Source organism: Schistocerca cancellata, chromosome 10, assembly GCF_023864275.1.
Source record: "Schistocerca cancellata isolate TAMUIC-IGC-003103 chromosome 10, iqSchCanc2.1, whole genome shotgun sequence".
In the NCBI taxonomy this organism is placed as follows: domain Eukaryota; kingdom Metazoa; phylum Arthropoda; class Insecta; order Orthoptera; family Acrididae; genus Schistocerca; species Schistocerca cancellata.
In genome coordinates, this window is record NC_064635.1 from 200,296,500 (window position 1) to 200,319,344 (window position 22,845).

Consider the following 22,845-nt stretch of genomic DNA (forward strand, 5'->3'; position numbering starts at 1 on the left):
CTTTTTAGAGATGTCCATTCCTCTTCAACTGTACTGCCTACTGCGCTATTCCTTATTGCTGTATCTATAGCGTTAGAGAACTTCAAACGTATCTCGTCATTCCTTAGTACTTCCGTATCCCACTTCTTTGCGTATTGTTTCTTCCTGACAAATGTCTTGAACTTCAGCCTACTCTTCATCACTACTATATTGTGATCTGAGTCTATATCTGCTCCTGGGTACGCCTTACAATCCAGTATCTGATTTCGGAATCTCTGTCTGACCATGATGTAATCTAATTGAAATCGTCCCGTATCTCCCGGCCTTTTCCAAGTATACCTCCTCCTCTTGTGATTCTTGAACAGGGTATTCGCTATTACTAGCTGAAACTTGTTACAGAACTCAATTAGTCTTTCTCCTCTTTCATTCCTAGTCCCAAGCCCATATTCTCCTGTAACCTTTTCTTCTACTCCTTCCCCTACAACTGCATTCCAGTCGCCCATGACTGTTAGATTTTCGTCCCCCTTTACATACTGGATTACCCTTTCAATATCCTCATACACTTTATCTGTTCATCCTCAGCTTGCGACGTCGGCATGCATACCTGAGCTATCGTTGTCGGTGTTGGTCTGCTGTCGATTCTGATTAGAACCACTCGGTCACTGAACTGTTCACAGTAACACACCCTCTGCCCTACCTTACTATTCATAACAAATCCTACACCTGTTATACCATTTTCTGCTGCTGTTTATATTACCCGATACTCATCTGACCAGAAATCCTTGTCTTCCTTCCACTTCACTTCACTGACCCCTACTATATCTAGATTCAGCCTTTGCATTTCCCTTTTCAGATTTTCTAGTTTCCCTACCACGTTCAAGCTTCTGACATTCCACGCCCCGACTCGTAGAACGTTATCCTTTCGTTGATTATTCAGTCTTTTTCTCATGGTAACCTCCCCTTTGGCAGTCCTTTCCCGGAGATCCGAATGGGGGATTGTTCCGGAATCTTTTGCCAATGGAGAGATCATCATGACACTTCTTCAATTACAGGCCACATGTCCTGTGGATACACGTTACGTGTCTTTAATGCAGTGGTTTCCATTGCCTTCTGCATCCTCATATCGTTGATCATTGCTGATTCTTCTGCCTTTAGGGGCAATTTCCCACCCCTAGGACAAGAGAGTGCCCTGAATCTCTATCCGCTCCTTCGCCCTCTTTGACAAGGCCGTTGGCAGATTGAGGCTGACTTCTTATGCCGGAAGTCTTCGGCCGCCAATGTTGATTATTTATCAAAATTTAGGCAGTGGCGGGGATCGAACCCGGCGGACGTCACATGACATCGAGTCAAGTTCGTTTTTTGATCCTTCCACTCAGTTTTTTATTACAGAGGCCAACCAGCTCTCTGACTGAACACGCTGAGCTACCGTGCCAGCTGTCCCTAGACCACGGCCAGACTTAGAACTACTTAAACCTAACTAACCCTAACTAACCTAAGGACATCACACTCATTCACGCCCGAGGCAGGATTCGAACCTGGGACCGAAGCAGCAGCACGGCTCCGTACTGAAGGCCCAGAACCGTCCGGCCACAGCGGCTTGCTAAACAGTGATGCCAAACGGGGACATACTGCAAGAAACGATCCTAGAGAGGATAATACGCAAAAAAGGCAATGTGGCAAAAAATGCGTTCCAAGGAAGTTACATTAACTTCAAGTGGAGCTAAAAGATCTTTGACAGCGTAGGTTTAAAGTGGACATGAGAAAGCACCAGGCAAATGAGATTGTTCTGTCTGTACTCATGTTTTAGCTCGATACTCAAAAGGGCAGTAAAGTTGTCCACGTCGGCAGCACGCCCTCTCATTGATACCACTCACTTCACTGCTGTTGCAAACTCACTGTGTCGTGGACCGGTGTCGTGAAGTGCAGCGCTGACAGGCGATGTGCTGGTGTACCAACCAGGAATAGAATAGTTTTCTATGTCCATCCTTGTGATTGGAGGTCTGAGGAACTTCGGTCGTCCACTTATATGATAAAATAGAACACCTACACCCGTCCTTACGATGTCATTAATTATATGGCTACCAGTTTCGGTGCTTTAGTCGACCATCTTCAGGCCTTAAATGACGCTGAGAGGGTTAACACCACCCGTATACACGATTAATCAGTGGCTAACATCTGCAACTGGCTATCGCAGACTACCTGAAACAGCGATGTTGTCTCTCCAACTATCAATTATCAGTTTGAGTTGATAGCTGATAATTTTTGCCTCGCAAGGGCTGAGTGCACCCTGCTTGTCAACAGCGCTCAGCAGACTGCATGGTCACCCATCCAAGTGCTAGCCCAGCCCGATAGCGCTTAACTTCGGTGATCTGACGGGAACCGGTGTTACTACTGCGACAAGGCCGTTGGCAATTAGACAATATATAGCTTCAGACAAATAATTCCGGTTTTTTTTTGCATATGCCCTCGCACAGAAGATCCAAAAAGAGCAACCCTTTCTTTTTACACGGCGACGCTCGCGCAGCTCCTGCGGTAGACACTAAAAGACGCATTGTGTATCACGTATGCTTTACTGGTAAATATCCAGGAGAGTGCGCTTCTAGAAGAATGAAGTAATGAATTTCTTACTTGGTTGTGTATTATAGTGAGGTAGAATCAGAAACGTTTGAGTTCACACGGAGACATACCAACAATCGCGGTTCCCGCACACTATTCACTACTGGAACAGGAAAGGGGTGAAATATCAGTAGCACATATTATATTCTCTAACACTCACGATCGGGTGGCTTGACAAATACAGAAGCAGATGTCGGATCTCGCCTTTCATTAGGCAAACAGTCTGAGAACGACACACGTCCCACAATGGATGTACACTGCAGCTGCAAAGAAACTGGTATAGGCAAGCGTATTCAAATACAGAGACATGTAAAGAATACGACGTTGCGGTCGGCAGCGTCTGTACAGCACAAGTGTCTGGAGGCGTTGTTAGATCGTTACTGCTGCTACAATGGCAGATTATCAAGATTGAGTTCGAACGTGGTGTTATGGTCGGCGCACGAGCGATGGGACACAGCGTCTCCGAGGTAGTGATGAAGTGGGGACTTTCCCGTACGATCATTTCAGGAGTGTAGCGTGAATATCAGGAATCCAGTAAAACATCAAATCTCCGACATCGGTGAGGCAGGAAAAAGATCCTGCAAGAACGGTACCAACGACGACTGACGAGAATCGTTCAACGTGACAGAACTGTAGCCCTTCAGAAAATTGCTGCTGATTTCAGCGATGGGCCATGGAGAGCTGTCAGCGTGCGAACCACTCAATGAAACATCATCGAAACAGGCTTTCGGAGCCGGAGGCCCACTGGTGAACCCTTGATGACTGCACGACACAAACCCTTACGCCTCGCCTAGCCCCGTCAACACCGACGTTGGACTGTTGATGGCTGAAAACATGTTGCCTGGTCGGACGAGTCTCGTTTCAAATTGTATCGAGTGGATGGACGTGTACGGGTATGGAGACAACCTCATGAATCCATGGCCCCTGCATGTAAGCAGCGGACTGTTCAAGCTGGTGGACGCTTTGCAACGGGGTGGGGCGTGTACAGTTGGAGTGATATGTGATCCCTCATACTTCTGGATACGACTCTGACAGGTGACACATACGTAAGCATCCTGTGATCACTTGCATCTACTAATGTCCATTGTCCATTCCGACACACTTGGGCAATTACAGCAGGACACTGCGACACCCCACACGTCCAGAATTGCTACGGAGTGGCTCCAAGAACACTCTTCTGAGTTGTAAACACTCCCGCCGGCCACCTACCTCCCAGGCATGAACATTAGTGAGCATATCTGTGATGCCTTGCAACGTGCTGTTCAGAAGAGATCTCCACTCCCTCGCACTCTTGCGGATTTATGGGTAGCCCTGCAGGATTAATGGTGTCAGTTCACTCCAGAAACACTTCAGACATTAGTGGAGTCCATGCCACGTCGTGTTGTGGCATTTATGTGTGCTCGTGGTGGCGCTACAAGATATTAAGCAGGTGTACCAGCTTGTTTGTGTAATTCGCTGTTAGCTGTTATTTCAGAGGAATTGATGTCAACTGGTAGTTAACCTTCATTACGACAGTCTGTAACATTATTACAGCAGCCGGCCGGGGTGGCCGAGCGGTTCTAGGCGCTACAGTCTGTAACCGCGAGACCGCTACGGTTGCAGGTTCGAATCCTGCCTCGGGCATGGGTGTGTGTGATGTCCTTAGGTTAGTTAGGTTTAAGCAGTTCTAAGCTCTAGGGGACTGATGACCTCAGAAGTTAAGTCCCATAGTGCTCCGAGCCATTTTTTTTATTACAGCACAACAATAGTACTTTTTATTGATCAGGAGACAGAACTACGAGCAAATGAAGTATTCAGAATGAGATTTTCACTCTGCAGCGGAGTGTGCGCTGATATGAAACTTCCTGAAAGGTTAAAACTGTGTGCCGGACCGAGACTCGAACTCGGGACCTTTGCCTTTCGCGGGCAAGTGCTCTACCAGCTGAGCAACCCAAGCACGACTTACGACCCGTCCTCACAGCTTTACTTCTGCCAGTATCTCGTCTCCCACCTTCCAAACTTTACAGAAGCTCTCCTGCAAACCCTGCAGAACTAGCACTCCTGAAAGAAAGGATATTGCGGGGACATGGCTTAGCCACAGCCAGGGGGATGTTTCCAGAATGAGGACGGGGAGTGAGTCGTGCTTGGGTAGCTCAGTTGGTAGAGCACTTGCCCGCGAAAGGCAAAGGTCCCGAGTTCGAGTCTCGGTCCGGCACACAGTTTTAATCTGCCAGGAAGTTTCATATCAGCGCACACTCCGCTGTAGAGTGAAAATTTCATTCTGGAAACATCCCCCAGGCTGTGGCTAAGCCATGTATCCGCAATATCCTTTCTTTCAGGAGTGCTAGTTCTGCAGGGTTTGCAGGAAGCTTCTGTAAAGTTTGGAAGGTGGGAGACGAGATACCGGTAGAAGTAAAGCTGTGAGGACGGGGTGTTAGTCGTGCTTGGGTAGCTCAGACGGTAGAGCACTCGCCCGCGAAAGGCAAAGGTCCCGAGTTCGAGTCTCGGTCCGGTACACAGTTTTAATCTGCCGGGAAGTTTCAAATGAAGTATTGTTTGATTCAAGATGAGATAAACTTTAGGCGGTAATGCACAGTCAGAAAAGTAGCATAATGACGCGAGGATGAAAGGTATACAATGTCCAAACAAAAATTATAAAACAAATAATTTATTGGATATTAAATTTCATTTCATTGCCCTTTACTTTCAGCATTTTCAAGAAAGTGAATTGTCACAACGACGCACAAGAAAGTATAAGAGGTAGTCAATTGAAAACGAGACAGATGGAAAAAATCCGTTAAACTACATCATTTCAAAAGTAATCGCCGTAACTGTTAATACATTTATCCCACTATATGATAAGATGATCAATGCCGTCTCGGAAAAATGTGATTGCCTTCGGAGCCTTGATTGTACCCAGTTGTGCATCTCTTCGTCCGAAGAAAAACGACGACCACGAATGACTTTCTTCAGGGCTCCAAAAATATGGAAATTGCATGGGGAGAATCGGAACTGTATGAAGTATGTGCAAGGGCTTCCCAGTGAAATTACTGCAGCGTACTCGGAATTGGCACCGCCCACATGTTACCATTGTTGTTTCTAGTACGCTGCAAATGTTTCGCCGGTAAGCTCTTACACATCCTGAAGAGTAGATACCACAGCGTCTTAATTTAAAAGTTTCAGCCAAGTATGTGCATCAATCATACTAAATAACTGATTTCCCAATAAACAATTTAAGGCAAAATTCAAAATCAATCCTTTGAAAAAGTCACGGGTGATGTGCTGTCCTGTTATTGGCGAGTCTAAAGTAGTTCTCCGACTCCAATAACCACGTCGGCAGTGGAATGTTAAACTAGAATCTTTTGTTACAGCTTCCTGTCCGTGCATATAAAACCCATGTAATCAGCACACATTTTTCTGTGTGGTTTTTGTATTTATGTTGAGTGCTGCTGAATAAATCTGACCATATCATCCGCTATTTTATAATAGGAATGAGTTAGGTCGTTTGAATGTAGGGCTGAAACTGAATTACAATTGGAATAAAATAATTTGTAAGCAACGTAGTGAAAAAATAATCGTACAGATGAACAATGAGTCATAGAAAGTAGTTGAAGAGTTTCTGTATTTAGGACAGTTAAGGATATTGACTGGATGGACGTGAAAATCAATTAACAAAAGAATAAAAGTGACCTGCTAACCTGGAGGTTTCAGTGTGGCTGGAACAGTAAATATACAGTATTATCAATGCATATTTTCTCTTTTGACTTAGCAGAATGAGACTTGGTTTAAACGTCAAAACTACTCAATCCGCAACGGAAAGACACAGGTTGAGAAGTATTGGGAGAAATAGGAGAATAAAAAAGTAGATAAAAGAAAAATCTGCTGTGGGAGATGTAACTAAAACTGAAATAAAAATGAAATGGAGATTGACAGAACATATATCCAGATGAGGTAGCGTTCGCTGGGCTAGGGAATTTCTTTAACTAATTGGAGAACTTGGCATTAGAAAACACAGAGGACCTACATGGATGTGTACAGGAAACTATGGGGAGCTCCGGAAGAGAATTTATCGAGCGTAGAAAGACTATTGACCTGCTGCTAATGAATCAGGAATACAACATACAATGGCTACTCCTTGCCTAGCAGTATAATTATCGTCTCTGGCAGGCATGACCTAAATGTATACGTATAAGTTGTTTCTGCGTCATGGCAACACTTGTAGACTATCTGCAGTGAGCCGAATAGACCTAAGTAGGAATAGCATAGGAACCAACACTGAAGTCTGTGGGACACTAATAAGATCTTTCCTAGTACTATTATTCCTACCTAGTACATACACATTACATCCAGCTGGCTCTACCTCTCCCTATGACGACAGTAATTGTGGGACATCAGCAGTGAGCTGAATAGATCAAGCTATGAATAGTACAATTGGTACTTTCTTACCTAACAGTATTATTATTACTTCATATGTGCAGTACCTAATCAGCTATGTAAGGACTGGTTCCCTCTCTATGTTTCAGGGAAATTATTAGGTCAGAGCGATAGTAAGTTGAACGGACGGAGGTACGATTAGTTTAAGACCAAATATTGACCTTTTGGGATGCAACTGTTAACTTCTTTGCTAGCAGTATTATTATTATTATCTATAATATGCATAATCTAAGCACTATGTAGTGGCTGATACTATCTCTCTCTGACGCAGTATCATTGTGGAACAGCAGCAGACTGGGACAGGAATAGCAGTGCAACCAACATTCAACCCTGTGAGACTGAAGTTGTTTCATTCCCAACAGTATTACAGTTACCTCCTGTACCCATTATCCTATCACCTGTGTAATGGGTGGCTGTCTCTCGCTGTTACAGAAATGATTATAGAATACAGGTGGAAAGCTGGACTGAGGCAGGAATAGCATAGGGCGAACTTTGAATTCTGTGCAATGAAACTGGTAGCAGAATAATATTCTTATTACTAATGGCATTACTTAACAGTCTATATAAAGGCTGGTTCTGTCTCTCCCTGTCTGCGTGATAATTGTGGAACAGTAGCTCTAAGTTGAATGGATTGCCGTAGGACTAGCAGAGAACCTTCAGTGGACCCCTGTTTGACACAATTGGTACTTCCTATCATAACAGTATCATTCATACACACTTCCTACATTCATTAATTAGTCAGCTAAGTGGATAGTAATTCAGTCTCTCTCTATTAAGGTAGTAATTTTGTATTAGTAGTGTGGAAGCCACACTGATGCAAGTGAGAAACATCTGATAACTTCTTTGGCAACAGTATTATTGTTATCTCGTATCTGAAGTATGTAAAATGTAAGAAATTATGTCAAGGCTGGTTCTACATATTCGTGTCAGCGCGATAACTGTAGTACAGTAGCCGTAACTAGACTTAGCTAAGAACAGCAGAGAAACCAACTTTGAACCCTAAAGACGCAATTGGTTCATTGTTTCCTAGCAGTATTAATACTACCTTCTCCATCTAGTACAGTAAATAATTAACGATGTAAATGATGTTTTCATCTCTTTCTGTCTGCGGAACAAATGTGAGTAATGGTGAGATGAGTATACCGAACTACAAACAGCACAGACTGAGATAGGACCAGCAGAGAAACCAACTTTGAACCCTAGAGAGGCAATTGGTTCATTTTTCCCTAGCAATATTATTACTACCCTCTACATTTATTACGGTAAATAGTGAACTATGTAAAGGATGTTTTCATCTCTCTCTCTGTCTGAGGAATAACTGTGAGTAGTGGTCAGATTAGTATACCAAACTACAAACAGCATAGACTGAGGTAAGAACAACAGAGAAACCAACTTTGAACCCTAAAGACGCAACAAAGAACCCTGTGGGACACAGTTTATTGTTTCCTAGCACCATTATTACTAGCTAAAAGGGGCTCGACATTGGTCCTTGTGGGCAGAACTAGTAATTCTCTTCTGACCAGTATTATAGTAACCTCTAATGTGTGTTCCCTAACCAACTATAACTTCTTCTCCGCTGGTCCCATGGCTTGTATAAGGTCGTAAAATGACACCATCTTTATACTTTTGATAAAATTAGCTGCAAATTGCTTCATGTTAATTACGTAAGTTCACGACAAGCTTGTTTCGGCACATATGCTATTATAAAGTGTTCCTGTTGACATTGCATTTACGTATTATTTTATTCTTCGTCTATGGACTGGTGCTATGTCAATAAAGTTTTCCACATAATTTTTCTGTTTGATGTCTGTCTATTCGTTGACATAATAGAAAAAGAAAACAGGTGAAGAACACGATAAACAAAAAACAATAGACAACATCAACATCGTACATTCACATAACGTACAGTATGTCTGACAAAAACATCTCTAAGATACAATTTACTTGTAAACATAAAACATCATCGGAAAAATCGTCTGTCATTTTGCTATTGCTAAAAAAAAAACACGACATTTCGCTATTACTCATCTATAGAAAGTAAATATGTAACCAATGTTAACAACACAGTTTATAAAAGATCTCACGTTCCAAGATGGTTTATGGACTTCTTCTCTCCATCTAGATGTAGTAAATCATAGTAGCATCACACAGACTTACTAAAAAATTACATACACTACAAGACAAAAAGAAGAACGACGTTCCAAAAAGAAATCATCCGAATGGGAGGGAATCAGTAGATGTGATGTCGATGTACAGACAAAGAAATGATTACTGTTTCAGAAAAACTGGATGATTTATTCAAGAGAAAGAGCTTCGCAAACTGAGATAGTCATTGATGTGTTAAGCCACCTTTGGCACTGATGCAAGCAGTTAATCGGCTTGTCGTTGATTGACAGAGTTGCTGGATGTCCTCTTGAGGGATATCGTGCCAAATTACGTCCAGTTGGCGCGCTAGATCGTTGTGGGGTCCTGCCCATAATGCTCCAAATGTGCTCAGTTGGCAAGAGATCAGGCAACCTTGCAGGCCAAGGTGCGGTTTGGCAAGCAGTAAGACGAAGAGTTGAAACTCTCGCTGTGTGTGTGGTAGGGCATTATCTCGCCGAATGTAAGCCCAGAATGGCTTGTCATGGATGGCAACGAAATGAAGCCTAGAGTGTCGCCAACGTTGCTCTGTGCTGTAAGGATGCCGCAGATGACAACCAAAGGATTCCGCTATTAAATGAAATGGCCCCTGGACCATCACTTCTGATTTTCAGGCCGTATGGCGGGCGACAACCAGGTTGGTGTCCCACCAGTATCCAGGAAGTCATCAGGCACTTCTTCGCTGGTTATCGAGGCGCATTTCGAAGTGAGACTCGCCACTGAACACAATTCTGCTCCAGTCAGCGAGCTTGCAGGATGAAGACAAATCCGGACACGGCCCAGACAGCAGTGGGATATCAACCTGATTGTCGCCCGTCACATGGCGGGGGACTTGGGTCGATTTTGGGGGAGGAGACCAAACTGCGAGGTCATCGGTCTCACGGAAGAATGGGGAAGGAAGCCAGCCGTGCTCTTTCAAAGGAACCACTCCTGAACATGCCTGAAGCGATTTAGGGAAATCACGGAAAACCTAAATCAGGATGGCCGGACGTGTGATTGAACCATCGTTCTCCGGAATACGAGTCCATTGTGTTAGTCACTGCGCCACCTCGCTCGGGCCGTCATGTGGCCCGAAAACCAGACGCGATAGTCTTGTGTGGCATTTCATTTCATAGCAGGATGCCTTTGGTTGTCGTGCGCTGCACCCTTGCAGCACGGCGGTACGTCGACGATATTCTACACCTAGCTTTGTTGCACTTCATAGGAAGCCACCCTCGGTTTACATTTCACCAAGATAATGCCCTCACTCACTCGGCAGTCTCTACCCATTATCTCCATTTTTGCCAAACCCCACCTTGGACAGTAAGGTCGCCGGATCTTACCCAAACAGAGAAAGTTGGCAGGATTCTCCAACCGTGTCGGGATTTTCACAATCTAACGCGCCAGTTCGAAAGAAATTGGCGCGGTATCCCAGGTGAGTACAAGGCGAATAACTGGCTGCATAAGGGCCAGAGGTGTACGAAGGCGTTGTTGGCTTGCTCAGTTTGTGAAGCTCTTTCTCTAGAACATATCGTCCAATTTTTCTGAATCTGTTATCATTTACACTCCTGGAAATTGAAATAAGAACACAGTGAATTCATTGTCCCAGGAAGGGGAAACTTTATTGACACATTCCTGGGGTCAGATACATCACATGATCACACTGACAGAACCACAGGCACATAGACACAGGCAACAGAGCATGCACAATGTCGGCACTAGTACAGTGTATATCCACCTTTCGCAGCAATGCAGGCTGCTATTCTCCCATGGAGACGATCGTAGAGATGCTGGATCTAATCCTGTGGAACGGCTTGCCATGCCATTTCCACCTGGCGCCTCAGTTGGACCAGCGTTCGTGCTGGACGTGCAGACCGCGTGAGACGACGCTTCATCCAGTCCCAAACATGCTCAATGGGGGACAGATCCGGAGATCTTGCTGGCCAGGGTAGTTGACTTACATCTTCTAGAGCACGTTGGGTGGCACGGGATACATGCGGACGTGCATTGTCCTGTTGGAACAGCAAGTTCCCTTGCCGGTCTAGGAATGGTAGAACGATGGGTTCGATGACGGTTTGGATGTACCGTGCACTATTCAGTGTCCCCTCGACGATCACCAGTGGTGTACGGCCAGTGTAGGAGATCGCTCCCCACACCATGATGCCGGGTGTTGGCCCTGTGTGCCTCGGTCGTATGCAGTCCTGATTGTGGCGCTCACCTGCACGGCGCCAAACACGCATACGACCATCATTGGCACCAAGGCAGAAGCGACTCTCATCGCTGAAGACGACACGTCTCCATTCGTCCCTCCATTCACGCCTGTCGCGACACCACTGGAGGCGGGCTGCACGATGTTGGGGCGTGAGCGGAAGACGGCCTAACGGTGTGCGGGACCGTAGCCCAGCTTCATGGAGACGGTTGCGAATGGTCCTCGCCGATACCCCAGGAGCAACAGTGTCCCTAATTTGCTGGGAAGTGGCGGTGCGGTCCCCTATGGCACTGCGTAGGATCCTACGGTCTTGGCGTGCATCCGTGCGTCGCTGCGGTCCGGTCCCAGGTCGACGGGCACGTGCACCTTCCGCCGACCACTGGCGACAACATCGATGTACTGTGGAGACCTCACGCCTCACGTGTTGAGCAATTCGGCGGTACGTCCACCCGGCCTCCCGCATGCCCACTATACGCCCTCGCTCAAAGTCCGTCAACTGCACATACGGTTCACGTCCACGCTGTCGCGGCATGCTACCAGTGTTAAAGACTGCGATGGAGCTCCGTATGCCACGGCAAACTGGCTGACACTGACGGCGGCGGTGCACAAATGCTGCGCAGCTAGCGCCATTCGACGGCCAACACCGCGGTTCCTGGTGTGTCCGCTGTGCCGTGCGTGTGATCATTGCTTGTACAGCCCTCTCGCAGTGTCCGGAGCAAGTATGGTGGGTCTGACACACCGGTGTCAATGTGTTCTTTTTTCCATTTCCAGGAGTGTAGATATAATGAAATTTTGACCAAATGATGGAAGGTGAAAAAATGAATTAAAGATTTGTGCTACGGCTGGGACTTGAACACGGGTCTCCTTGCTCTAACAGTTCACGGGTGTACTGCCGGTCCATAGTGCCCAACGGGCACAATATTTCGGCGATCAGACATGTCGCCATCGTCAGGTGCGCTGACGAACTGAGCTCCTGAGGACGGACGGCCTCGCAGGTGGAGGGGATTTAAGACGGCCACCCGCCCTCAGGAGCTCAGTTCGTCAGCGCACCTGACGAGGGCGACATGTCTGATCGCCGAAATATTGTGCCCGTTGGACACTATCAACCGGCAGCACACCCGTGGACTGTTCGAGCAACAAATACGCCGGGAGAAACAGAAGAATCACGGGTCTCCTTGCTTACTAAGCAGAAATGGTGACCATTACACCGCCTTTGCGATGCTATTCCAGTGCCAGAGAGTCCCTGCAAGGCGACAATTTAGGGGGGGCGGGGGGGGGGGGAAATAAGCCGAAGATATGAATTGAAGTTTGTATTGGGGAGAGTATAGTGTGCTGCGGTGACGTAGCGGTCAGCGTTTCTGTCTACTAAGCAAGGACGCCTGGGTTCGAGTCCTAGCTGTAGGACAATTTTTAAGTCATTTCTTCAGTTCCCGTCATTACTGTTATCATTTGCTTGACTGTACAAGTGTCACATGTATCAATTTCCGTCCCATTCAGGTGATTCCTTCCTGGTGCGTCGATTTTTTTGTCTTACAGTGTATAACTATAATGTCAGCAGAAATACTTGATAATGTATGTTAGAAGAAGTTTGTCGTGAACTTACGTAATCAACAAGAACAATTGGATAATGTACCGGGTGATCAAAAAGTCAGTATAAATTTGAAAACTGAATAAATCACGGAATAATGTAGATAGAGAGGTATCAATTGACACACATGCTTGGAATGGCATGGGGCTTTATTAGAACAAAAAAAAAAAAAATACAAAAGTTCAAAAAATGACCGACAGATGGCGCTTCATCTGATCAGAATAGCAATAATTAGCATAACAAAGTAAGACAAAGCAAAGATGATGTTCTTTACAGGAAATGCTCAATATGTCCACCATCATTCCTCAACAATAGCTGTAGTCGAGGAATAATGTTGTGAACAGCACTGTAAAGCATGTCCGGAGTTATGGTGAGGCATTGGCGTTGGATGTTGTCTTTCAGCATCCCTAGCGATGTCGGTCGATCACGATACACTTGCGTCTTCAGGTAACCCCAAAGCCAATAATCGCACGGACTGAGGTCTGGGGACCTGGGAGGCAAGCATGACGAAAGTAGCGGCTGAGCGCACGATCATCACCAAACGACGCGCATTTGTCGCACATTTTGTGGGCTTTGTTTTTTTTTTTTGTTCTAATAAAACCCCATGTCATTCCAAGCGTGTGTGTCAGTTTTTACCTCTGTATCTACATTATTGCGTGATTTATTCAGTTTTCAAATTTATACTGACTTTTTGATCACCCGGTATGTTTGAAGAAGCTTGTCGTGAACTTTAGTAATCAACAAGAACAATTTGGAGCTAGTTTTGTGAAAAGCATAGAGAAGATGTCATATTCTAACCAACTGGGAAAGGGTGGTTCTGTCCCTCCCTCTCAGGGCAGTAACTGTGCAAGAGTACGAGTGATCTGAATGGAGCGAGCACGGATCCATTATACGCAGTACCAGACCAACTATGGAACGTCTGCTGGTTCCAGTAGTTGCAGAGGGCCACTGACACGGGCGGTGGGCTGGGTAGAGCTGCGACTCACCCAGAAGAGCTCCGGCTGGAAGCCCGGGATGCGGCGGTGCGACGCGCCGACCTGCTCCACGAAGGTGAAGAAGGTGTCGGCGTCGTCGAGCGCCCGGATGGCCTCGTCCAGCGAGTTCATCACGGTGGTGGCGTGCTCGGCCAGCTCCATGCTGCTCGCCTGCTCCTCGCGCGTCTTCAGCGACCGGAAGCGCTCGAACAGCTCCAGCAGGTCGGAGTGCTCCTCGAACAACCTGCAACCAGAGCGAGTGGTCCGTCACTGGGGGTCCTCGGCAGGTACTGGCGGTCAGCTGAGCCTGCACTACTAGCCGGGTATACGAGGGCCGCTGAATAAGTAAGGCTACACATTTCGTCCTCGGCCAATTTCGGTTGAAAAGATGAAAAATTTGTTGTTGAATAGCGTTGAATATTCGCGCTTCAACCACTGTATTTTCATGAAGTTCTGTTATGGGGCGGCGCCGCTACACACAGCCTTGAAAATGCGTATACAGGGTGAAAAGTATTTAAACCGACAAACTCTGGGAGGTTGTAGGGGACATCAAAACAAATATTTTTCCCTAATTTAATTTTTTCCTATGAGGTTTAAATACTTTTCACCCTGTATAACGGTGGTGTGTTCTTTTCGCGGAAAATCAGGCATTGAAGTTATTCGTATGCGCTTGCAAAATGTGCACAGACACAGTGAACAAAAGCGCGGTGAGTCGTTGGGCGAGGCATCTGTTTTCGTCGGCTCTTCTCCGTGACGACGCATGGCCTCTGCGTACCGAGAAGAGCTGACAAAACTTGATTGGACTTCTTCCTAATCCAGCCTACAGCTCTGATGTCGCACCTTCCGACTTCCATTCGTTTGGCCCAATGAAGGATGCACTCCGCTGGAAGTGATTCATGGATGATGAGGAGGTTATTGATGGAGTCAGCCGTCGGCTCCGACGTCGACTAGCAGACTGGTACCTCAAAGCCGTACAGCACCTCCCTCCTCCCACATGGCCTTCGCACTGAACGGAGATTATGTTGAAAACTAGGGTTTTGTAGCCAGAAGATTGGAATCCTGATTAGAACCAACCTACTTTTAGAAAAAAAGTGTTTATCATTACTTAGTGGACGCCACTAGTGGACACTTGTTTGTTTATTTACAGGCTGTGCAGTGAAGGACTCCCTGATTTCAAAATTACTTATCTTGAAAACTTTTAATTGAATCAGCTTTGGGTTCTTGGTGAAACATTGTAAATTTACTAAACGAACACTGTTTTTAGCCTTGTTTCATAATTTATTATTAATGTTATTTCTTAACCAAGGTTTCGGGTATAAGCTCATTTTTCAGTGCATTACTGATTCCCAAAGATTATAATGCACAGAGAAACATGATGACAAGGCAAAGATAATCGTCTCAACTTCTTAGGGTATCGATCCAAAGCTTAATGTGCAATTACGTTAATGACCATTTTTAACAAATTACGTACGTTATTATCCATTCACCAATTATACTACAATGACCGGACTAAAGTTATGCATCAACCGAGATATTTTTAACTACGATGGACTGGGGCTCAAAGTTTTGCCTGTATCTTGGAGTTGTGATGTCATTTAAAAAAAGTGAATAATTGAATTTGGTTTGCTCGTTTAATAATAGGTATGGGGTATACACTTCATCTAAAATTTCTAATTGGTTGAGTTTGGCTCCCTTTTCCTCTGTGTGTAGGACCTGTACATCTATTGTATATGTGTGATTATTGTTCAGGCAATGTTCTGCAAAGACTGTAACAGGCTTCCTCAATCTCCAGCTTCTGTGGTGTTCCTTAAACCTGGTACAGATTGACCTCCCAGTCTGTCCAATGTAGCAAGACTGACACTCACAACATGTGATTTTATGAACCCCAGTTTCTGTGATAGCCCATTGTTTGTCTTTTGAATTAAACAAGAAACTACCTATTGTCTATGGGACATAGAAAAACTCAGAGAAACCCTTTGCCTTCAAGATGTTATTTATGCTATTTGATGTTTTCCCTATAAAAGGTAATCTACACCATTTCTTTTACTGTTTGTATTTTTCATTGGCAACAGACTTGCTTCTTCTTCTTCTTCTTATCTAAAGCTTTTGTCAGTGGTGTTGGGGTCAAATTCATTATTCATGGCTACTGTTTTTATTGTGTTATGTTCCTGGTCAAAGTCTTCTTGGCACATAGGGATAGAAAGGAAAAGGTGGTTCATGTGATGGAATGCTGCACGTTTGTAGGTTGTAGGCTGTTGGCAGGAAGCTCTAGTATCATGTCCTGTCTTCTTTTCAGTGTTTTCCATACATTCTTTTCCTCGCCTAATCTCCGGAGAACTTCCTCGTTCCTTACCTTATCAGTCCGCCTAATTTTGAAAATTCTTCTGTAACACCATATTTGAAATGGTCCGATTCTCTTCTGTTCCGGTTTTCACGCAGTCCATATTTCACTATCCTACAATTCTGTGCGCAGAACGTACATTCCCAGAATTTGATCCTCGCATTAGGCCAATGTTTGATACTAGCAGACTTCTCTTCGCCAGGAATGCCCTTTTGGCCAGTGGTAATATACTTTAGATGTCCTCCTTGCTCCATCCATCATGGGTTATTTTGCTGCCTAGATAGCAGAATTCCTTAACTTCTTCTGCATCGTGATCACCAATTATGATGTCAAGTATCTCGCTACATCTACATCTACATTTATACTCCGCAAGCCAGCCAACGGTGTGAGGTGGAGGGCACTTTACGTGCCACTGTCATTACCTCCCTTTCCTGTTCCAGTCGCGTATGGTTCGCGGGAAGAACGACTGTCTGAAGCCTCCGTGCGCGCTCTAATCTCTCTAATTTTACATTCGTGATCTCCTCGGGAGGTATAAGTAGGGGGAAGCAATATATTCGATACCTCATCCAGAAACGCACCCTCTCGAAACCTGGACAGCAAGCTACACCGCGATGCAGAGCGCCTCTCTTGCAGAGTTTGTTAAACATCTCCGTAACGCTATCACGGTTACCAAATAACCCTGTGACGAAACGCGCCGCTCTTCTTTGGATCTTCTCTATCTCCTACGTCAACCCGATCTGGTACGGATCCCACACTGATGAGCAATACTCAAGTATAGGTCGAACGAGTGTTTTGTAAGCCACCTCCTTTGTTGATGGACTACATTTTCTAAGGACTCTCCCAATGAATCTTAACCTGGTACCCGCCTTACCACCGAGCGAGGTGGCGCAGTGGTTAGACACTGGACTCGCATTCGGGAGGACGACGGTTCAATCCCACGTCCGGCCATCCTGATTTAGGTTTTCCGTGATTTCCCTAAATCACTCCAGGCAAATGCCGGGATGGTTCCTCTGAAAGGGCACGGCCGACTTCCTCCCCCCTCCTTCCCTAATCCGATGAGACCGATGACCACGCTGTCTGGTCTCCTTCCCCAAAACAACCAACCAACCCGCCTTACCAGCAATTAATTTTATATGATCATTCCCCTTCAAATCGTTCCGCACGCATACTCCCAGATATTTTACACAAGTAACTGCTACCAGTGTTTGTTCCGCTATCATATAATCATACAATAAAGGATCCTTCTTTCTATGTATTCGCAATACATTACATTTGTCTATGTTAAGGGTCAGTTGCCACTCCCTGCACCAAGTGCCTATCCGCTGCAGATCTTCCTGCATTTCGCTACAATTTTCTAATGCTGCAACTTCTCTGTATACTACAGCATCATCTGCGAAAAGCCGCATGGAACTTCCGACACTATCTACTAGGTCATTTATATATGTTGTGAAAAGCAATGGTCCCATAACACTCCCCTGTGGCACGCCAGAGGTTACTTTAACGTCTGTAGACGTCTCTCCATTGATAAAACATGCTGTGTTCTGTTTGCTAAAAACTCTTCAATCCAGCCACACAGCTGGTCTGATATTCCGTAGGCTCTTACTTTGTTTATTTATCAGGCGACAGTGCGGAACTGTATCGAACGCCTTCCGGAAGTCAAGAAAAATAGCATCTACCTGGGAGCCTGTATCTAATATTTTCTGGGTCTCATGAACAAATAAAGCGAGTTGGGTCTCACACGATCGCTGTTTCCGGAATCCATGTTGATTCCTACATAGTAGATTCTGGGTTTCAAAAACGACATGATACTCGAGCAAAAAACATGTTCTAAAATTCTACAACAGATCGACGTCAGAGATATAGGTCTATAGTTTTGCGCATCTGCTCGACGACCCTTCTTGAAGACTGGGACTACCTGTGCTCTTTTCCAATCATTTGGAACCTTCCGTTCCTCTAGAGACTTGCGGTACACGGCTCTTAGAAGGGGGGCAAGTTCTTTCGCGTACTCTGTGTAGAATCGAAATGGTATCACGTCAGGTCCAGTGGACTTTCTTCTGTTGAGTGATTCCAGTTGCTTTTCTATTCCTTGGACACTTATTTCGATGTCAGCCATTTTTTCGTTTGTGCGAGGATTTAGAGAAGGAACTGCAGTGCGGTCTTCCTCTGTGAAACAGCTTTGGAAAAAGGTGTTTAGTATTTCAGCTTTACGCGTGTCATCCTCTGTTTCAATGCCATCATCATCCCGGAGTGTCTGGATATGTTGTTTCGAGCGACTTACTGATTTAACGTAAGACCAGAACTTCCTAGGATTTTCTGTCAAGTCGGTACATAGAATTTTACTTTCGAATTCACTGAACGCTTCACGCATAGCCCTCCTTACGCTAACTTTGACATCGTTTAGCTTCTGTTTGTCTGAGAGGTATTGGCTGCGTTTAAACTTACAGTGAAGCTCTCTCTGCTTTCGCAGTAGTTTCCTAACTTTGTTGTTGTACCACGGTGGGTTTTTCCCGTCCCTCACAGTTTTACTCGACACGTACCTGTCTAAAACGCATTTTACGATTGCCTTGAACTTTTTCCATAAACACTCAACATTGTCAGTGTCGGAACAGAAATTTTGGTTTTGATCTGTTAGGTAGTCTGAAATCTGCAATTATTACTCTTGCTAAACAGATAAACCCTCCTCCCTTTTTTATATTCCTACTAACTTCCATATTCAGGGATGCTGCAACGGCCTTATGATCACTGATTCCCTGTTCTGTACATACAGAGTCGAAAAGTTCGGTCTGTTTGTTATCAGTAGGTCCAAGATGTTATCTCCACGAGTCGGTTCTCTGTTTAATTGCTCGAGGTAATTTTCGGATAGTGCACTCAGTATAATGTCACTCGATGCTCTGTCCCTACCACCCGTCCTAAACATCTGAGTGTCCCAGTCTATATCTGGTAAATTGAAATCTCCACCTAAGACTATAACATGCTGAGAAAATTTATGTGAAATGTATTCCAAATTTTCTCTCAGTTGTTCTGCCACTAATGCTGCTGAGTCGGGAGGTCGGTAAAAGGAGCCAATTATTAACCTAGCTCGGTTGTTGAGTGTAACCTCCACCCATAATAATTCACAGGAGCTATCCACTTCTATTTCACTACAGGATAAACTACTACTAACAGCGACGAACACTCCACCACCGGTTGCATGCAATCTATCCTTTCTAAACACCGTCTGTACCTTTGCAAAAATTTCGGCAGAATTTATCTCTGGCTTCAACCAGCTTTCTGTACCTATAACGATTTCGGCTTCGGTGCTTTCTATCAGCGCTTGAAGTTCCGGTACTTTACCAACGCAGCTGCGACAGTTTACAATTACAATACCGATTGTTGCTTGGTCCCGGCATGTCCTGACTTTGCCCTGCACCCGTTGAGGCTGTTGCCCTTTCTGTACTTGCCCAAGGTCATATAACCTAAAGAACCGCTCAGCCCACGCCACACAACCCCTGCTACCCGTGTAGCCGCTTGTTGCGTGTAGTGGACTCCTGACCTATCCAGCGGAACCCGAAACCCCACCACCCTATGGCGCAAGTCGAGGAATCTGCAGCCCACACGGTCGCAGAACCGTCTCAGCCTCTGATTCAGACCCTCCACTCGGCTCTGTACCAAAGGTCCGCAGTCAGTCCTGTCGACGATGCTGCATATGGTGAGCTCTGCTTTCATCCCACTAGCGAGACTGGCAGTCTTCACCAAATCAGATAGCCGCCGGAAGCCAGAGAGGATCCATAGCGACACACATCATTGGTGCCGACATGAGCGATGGGTGCACCCTGTACCCTTCATGGCATCCGGAAGGACCTTTCCACATCTGGAATGACTCCCCCCGGTATGCACACGGAGTGCACATTGGTTTTCTTCCCCTCTCTTGCTGCCATATCCCTAAGGGGCCCCATCATGCGCCTGACGTTGGAGCTCCCAACTACCAGTACGCCCACCCTCTGCTGTTGTTATTTCTTCTACTTCACACAACTTTCATCTTTTTTCGATTTACTCACAATCCACATCTGTACACGTTATGATTAGGTTGTTCGTTCCATTCAGCAGATCCTGTAATGCTTCTTCATTTTCACTGAGGATAGCAATGTCATTAGCGAACCTTATGACTAATATCCCTTCACCCTGAATTTTGACTCCACTGTTGTGCCTTTCATTTATTTCCGTGACTACATCATCAATGTATAGGTTAAACAGTAGCGGCGAGAGACTACATCTCTGTCTTACACACATTTTAATTCGAGCACTGCTTTCTTGGTCTTCCACTCTTACTGTTCCGCTTTGGCTGTTGTAGATATTGTATATTACCTTCATTTCCCTACATCTCATCCCTGTTTTCCTCATAACTTCGCCTATATTGCACCGTTTGACATTGTGGAACGGTTTGCCATGTCGACAAATCCAGTGAACATGTCTTGATTTTTCTTTAGTGTTTCTTTCATTACAGCAAGTGGTAAGTCTTGTTTAAATATTGCAGGGTAGAACAGAAAATCCAGCAAGCTCCACTTCCGAAACCCGTATCTGTTCCGACTGAACGTGTATACAGGGGGAAAAGTATTTAAACCGACAAACTCTGGGAAGTTGTAGGGGACATAAAAACAAATATTTTTCCCTAATGTCATTTTTTCCCATGAAGATTATTTAAACCGGTGGAAGCCGTATTACGCTCTTCAGTTGTAGGCAACTGCTGTCCACCAGTGTAGTAGTGCATTGTCTCTGTTTACTAATGGAGCGATACACCTGGAGTGAGTACACTGATATGGTTGGTGCGTACTACGTAGCGCGTCACAGCGGACGAGCTGCACAGCGGGTTCATCAACAACAATATCCTAATCGCCGTATCCCGCATCATACGACCTTTGCTGCTGAGTACCAACGTCTGCGTGAGACCGGGTCATTTAGCAGATTACCTGGACAGGGACGCCGTCGCACGGCAAGAACACTGCAATTTGAGGAAGCTGTCTTGCAGCATGTGGAGCGGGATCCTTCAATCAGCACTCGCGGAATTGCACGTAACATGGGGACGAATCAGACGAATGTGAGAACAGGCTTCGAGAGCAATTGTTACGTCCATTTCACTTACAGCGTGTCCACAACCTGGAACCAGTTGATTATCCACCCATAGCCCAGTTATCGCAGTGCTACCTGGAACAGTGTGAAGTGCATCCTACATTTCCATGTTCTGTGTTGTTTACCGATGAAGCAACGTTCGGGCGTGATGGAGTCTTCAACATGCACAATTCGCATTTTTGGAGTGAGGATAACCCACATGCCACAGTTACTAGCGCTCATCAAGTGCGGTTCTTCGTTAATGTGTGGGTCGGTGTTGTTGGGGACTGTTTAATTGGCCCGTATCTCCTACTTAGGCCATTAAATGGCAGGCACTATTACAATTTTCTCGCCAGAGCATTGTCAGAATTTCTGGAAGACATCCCGCTCCCTATATGACAACGCATGTGCTTCCAACATGACGGGGCGCCGGCACATTTCAGTCGTCGTGTGCGTCGATTCCTGGACCGACGGTTCCCAGAAACGTGGATTGGCAGAGGTGGTCCTGCACCATGGCCTGCTCGATCCCCAGATACGTTCCCTCTGTACTTTTACGTGTGGAAAGAGATGCGCAACCTTGTTTACGCAACTCCTGTTGCATCAGACGAGGATCTGGTTGCCCGGATAGTAGCAGCAGCAGGAACAATTCGGGATTCTCCTGGGGGTTTTGCCTGTGTGAGACAGAACATGATCCGACGGTGTAACCTTTGTTTACGTGTCAATGGAGGCATTTTTGAAAATCTACTGCAATTGAAATTGGGTTGTGTTAGTGCCATGTCTCTTCTTCATAAAAAAATGGAAAAGTGTTTGTTGGTGTAGTTAATTTGCCGCCAGAGAAATCTTCCTCTGCCGGTTTAAATACTCCTCATAGGAAAAAATGACATTAGGGAAAAATATTTGTTTTGATGTCCCCTACAACCTCCCAGAGTTTGTCGGTTTAAATACTTTTCACCCTGTATACAGTATCCAGACGTCATCGATATAGAAAAACTGTGAGGTGGGCTCCACACGTGGGTGGAGGAATCATGAGATAGCAGCTGGCTACTGGCTTCTGGCTACCCCAGCTGTGCGGCAGCTTCTGCGGTGTCGCAGAGCGTGGCGGGGCGGAACCAATCTGCTGCGGAGCCCATCTTGCCGGCTGATAGGCTATTAGGAGCACACTGCCGTGACGTCACTGCGTCGTCCGTGGGGGGACGGCGTCCCAACCCCACACCTCTGGCGCCTCACAGGGCGGCCGCGAGGGACAGCCAGGTCTGGCCAACGGAAGGGGGCTGTCACCCAAACCGAGTCACGTGATCGTCCTTCCAGTACAGAACCTGCGATTCTGTACGACTGAGCGTCTTTACGACGAGGTCGTCCGGATGAAAGCCCTCAGAGCTCTCCCACCACTTTCTCCGCTATTTTTTTTCTTTTACTAGCTGACATACTGGACAATGTCCAGGTATTCATTTTGTCAATTTTGTTTTTTTTTGGTCTACTGACTGGTTTGATGCGGTCCACCACGAATTCCTTTCCTGTG

General features: G+C 45.7%; 1 protein-coding gene across 1 annotated transcript in view; it reads right to left on the reverse strand.

Moving 5' to 3' along the window:
* Positions 1–22,456, reverse strand: part of LOC126106264 (myoglobin-like) — a 32,797-nt gene extending 10,341 nt beyond the window's left edge. The window contains exons 1-2 of the mRNA XM_049912488.1: positions 22,386–22,456; positions 13,913–14,144 (exon numbers count right to left, since the gene is read on the reverse strand). Coding sequence (XP_049768445.1) covers positions 13,913–14,144; positions 22,386–22,456 — 303 coding nt within the window. The remainder of the gene's footprint in view (positions 1–13,912; positions 14,145–22,385) is intronic.
* Between the last annotated feature and the right edge of the window lie 389 nt (positions 22,457–22,845).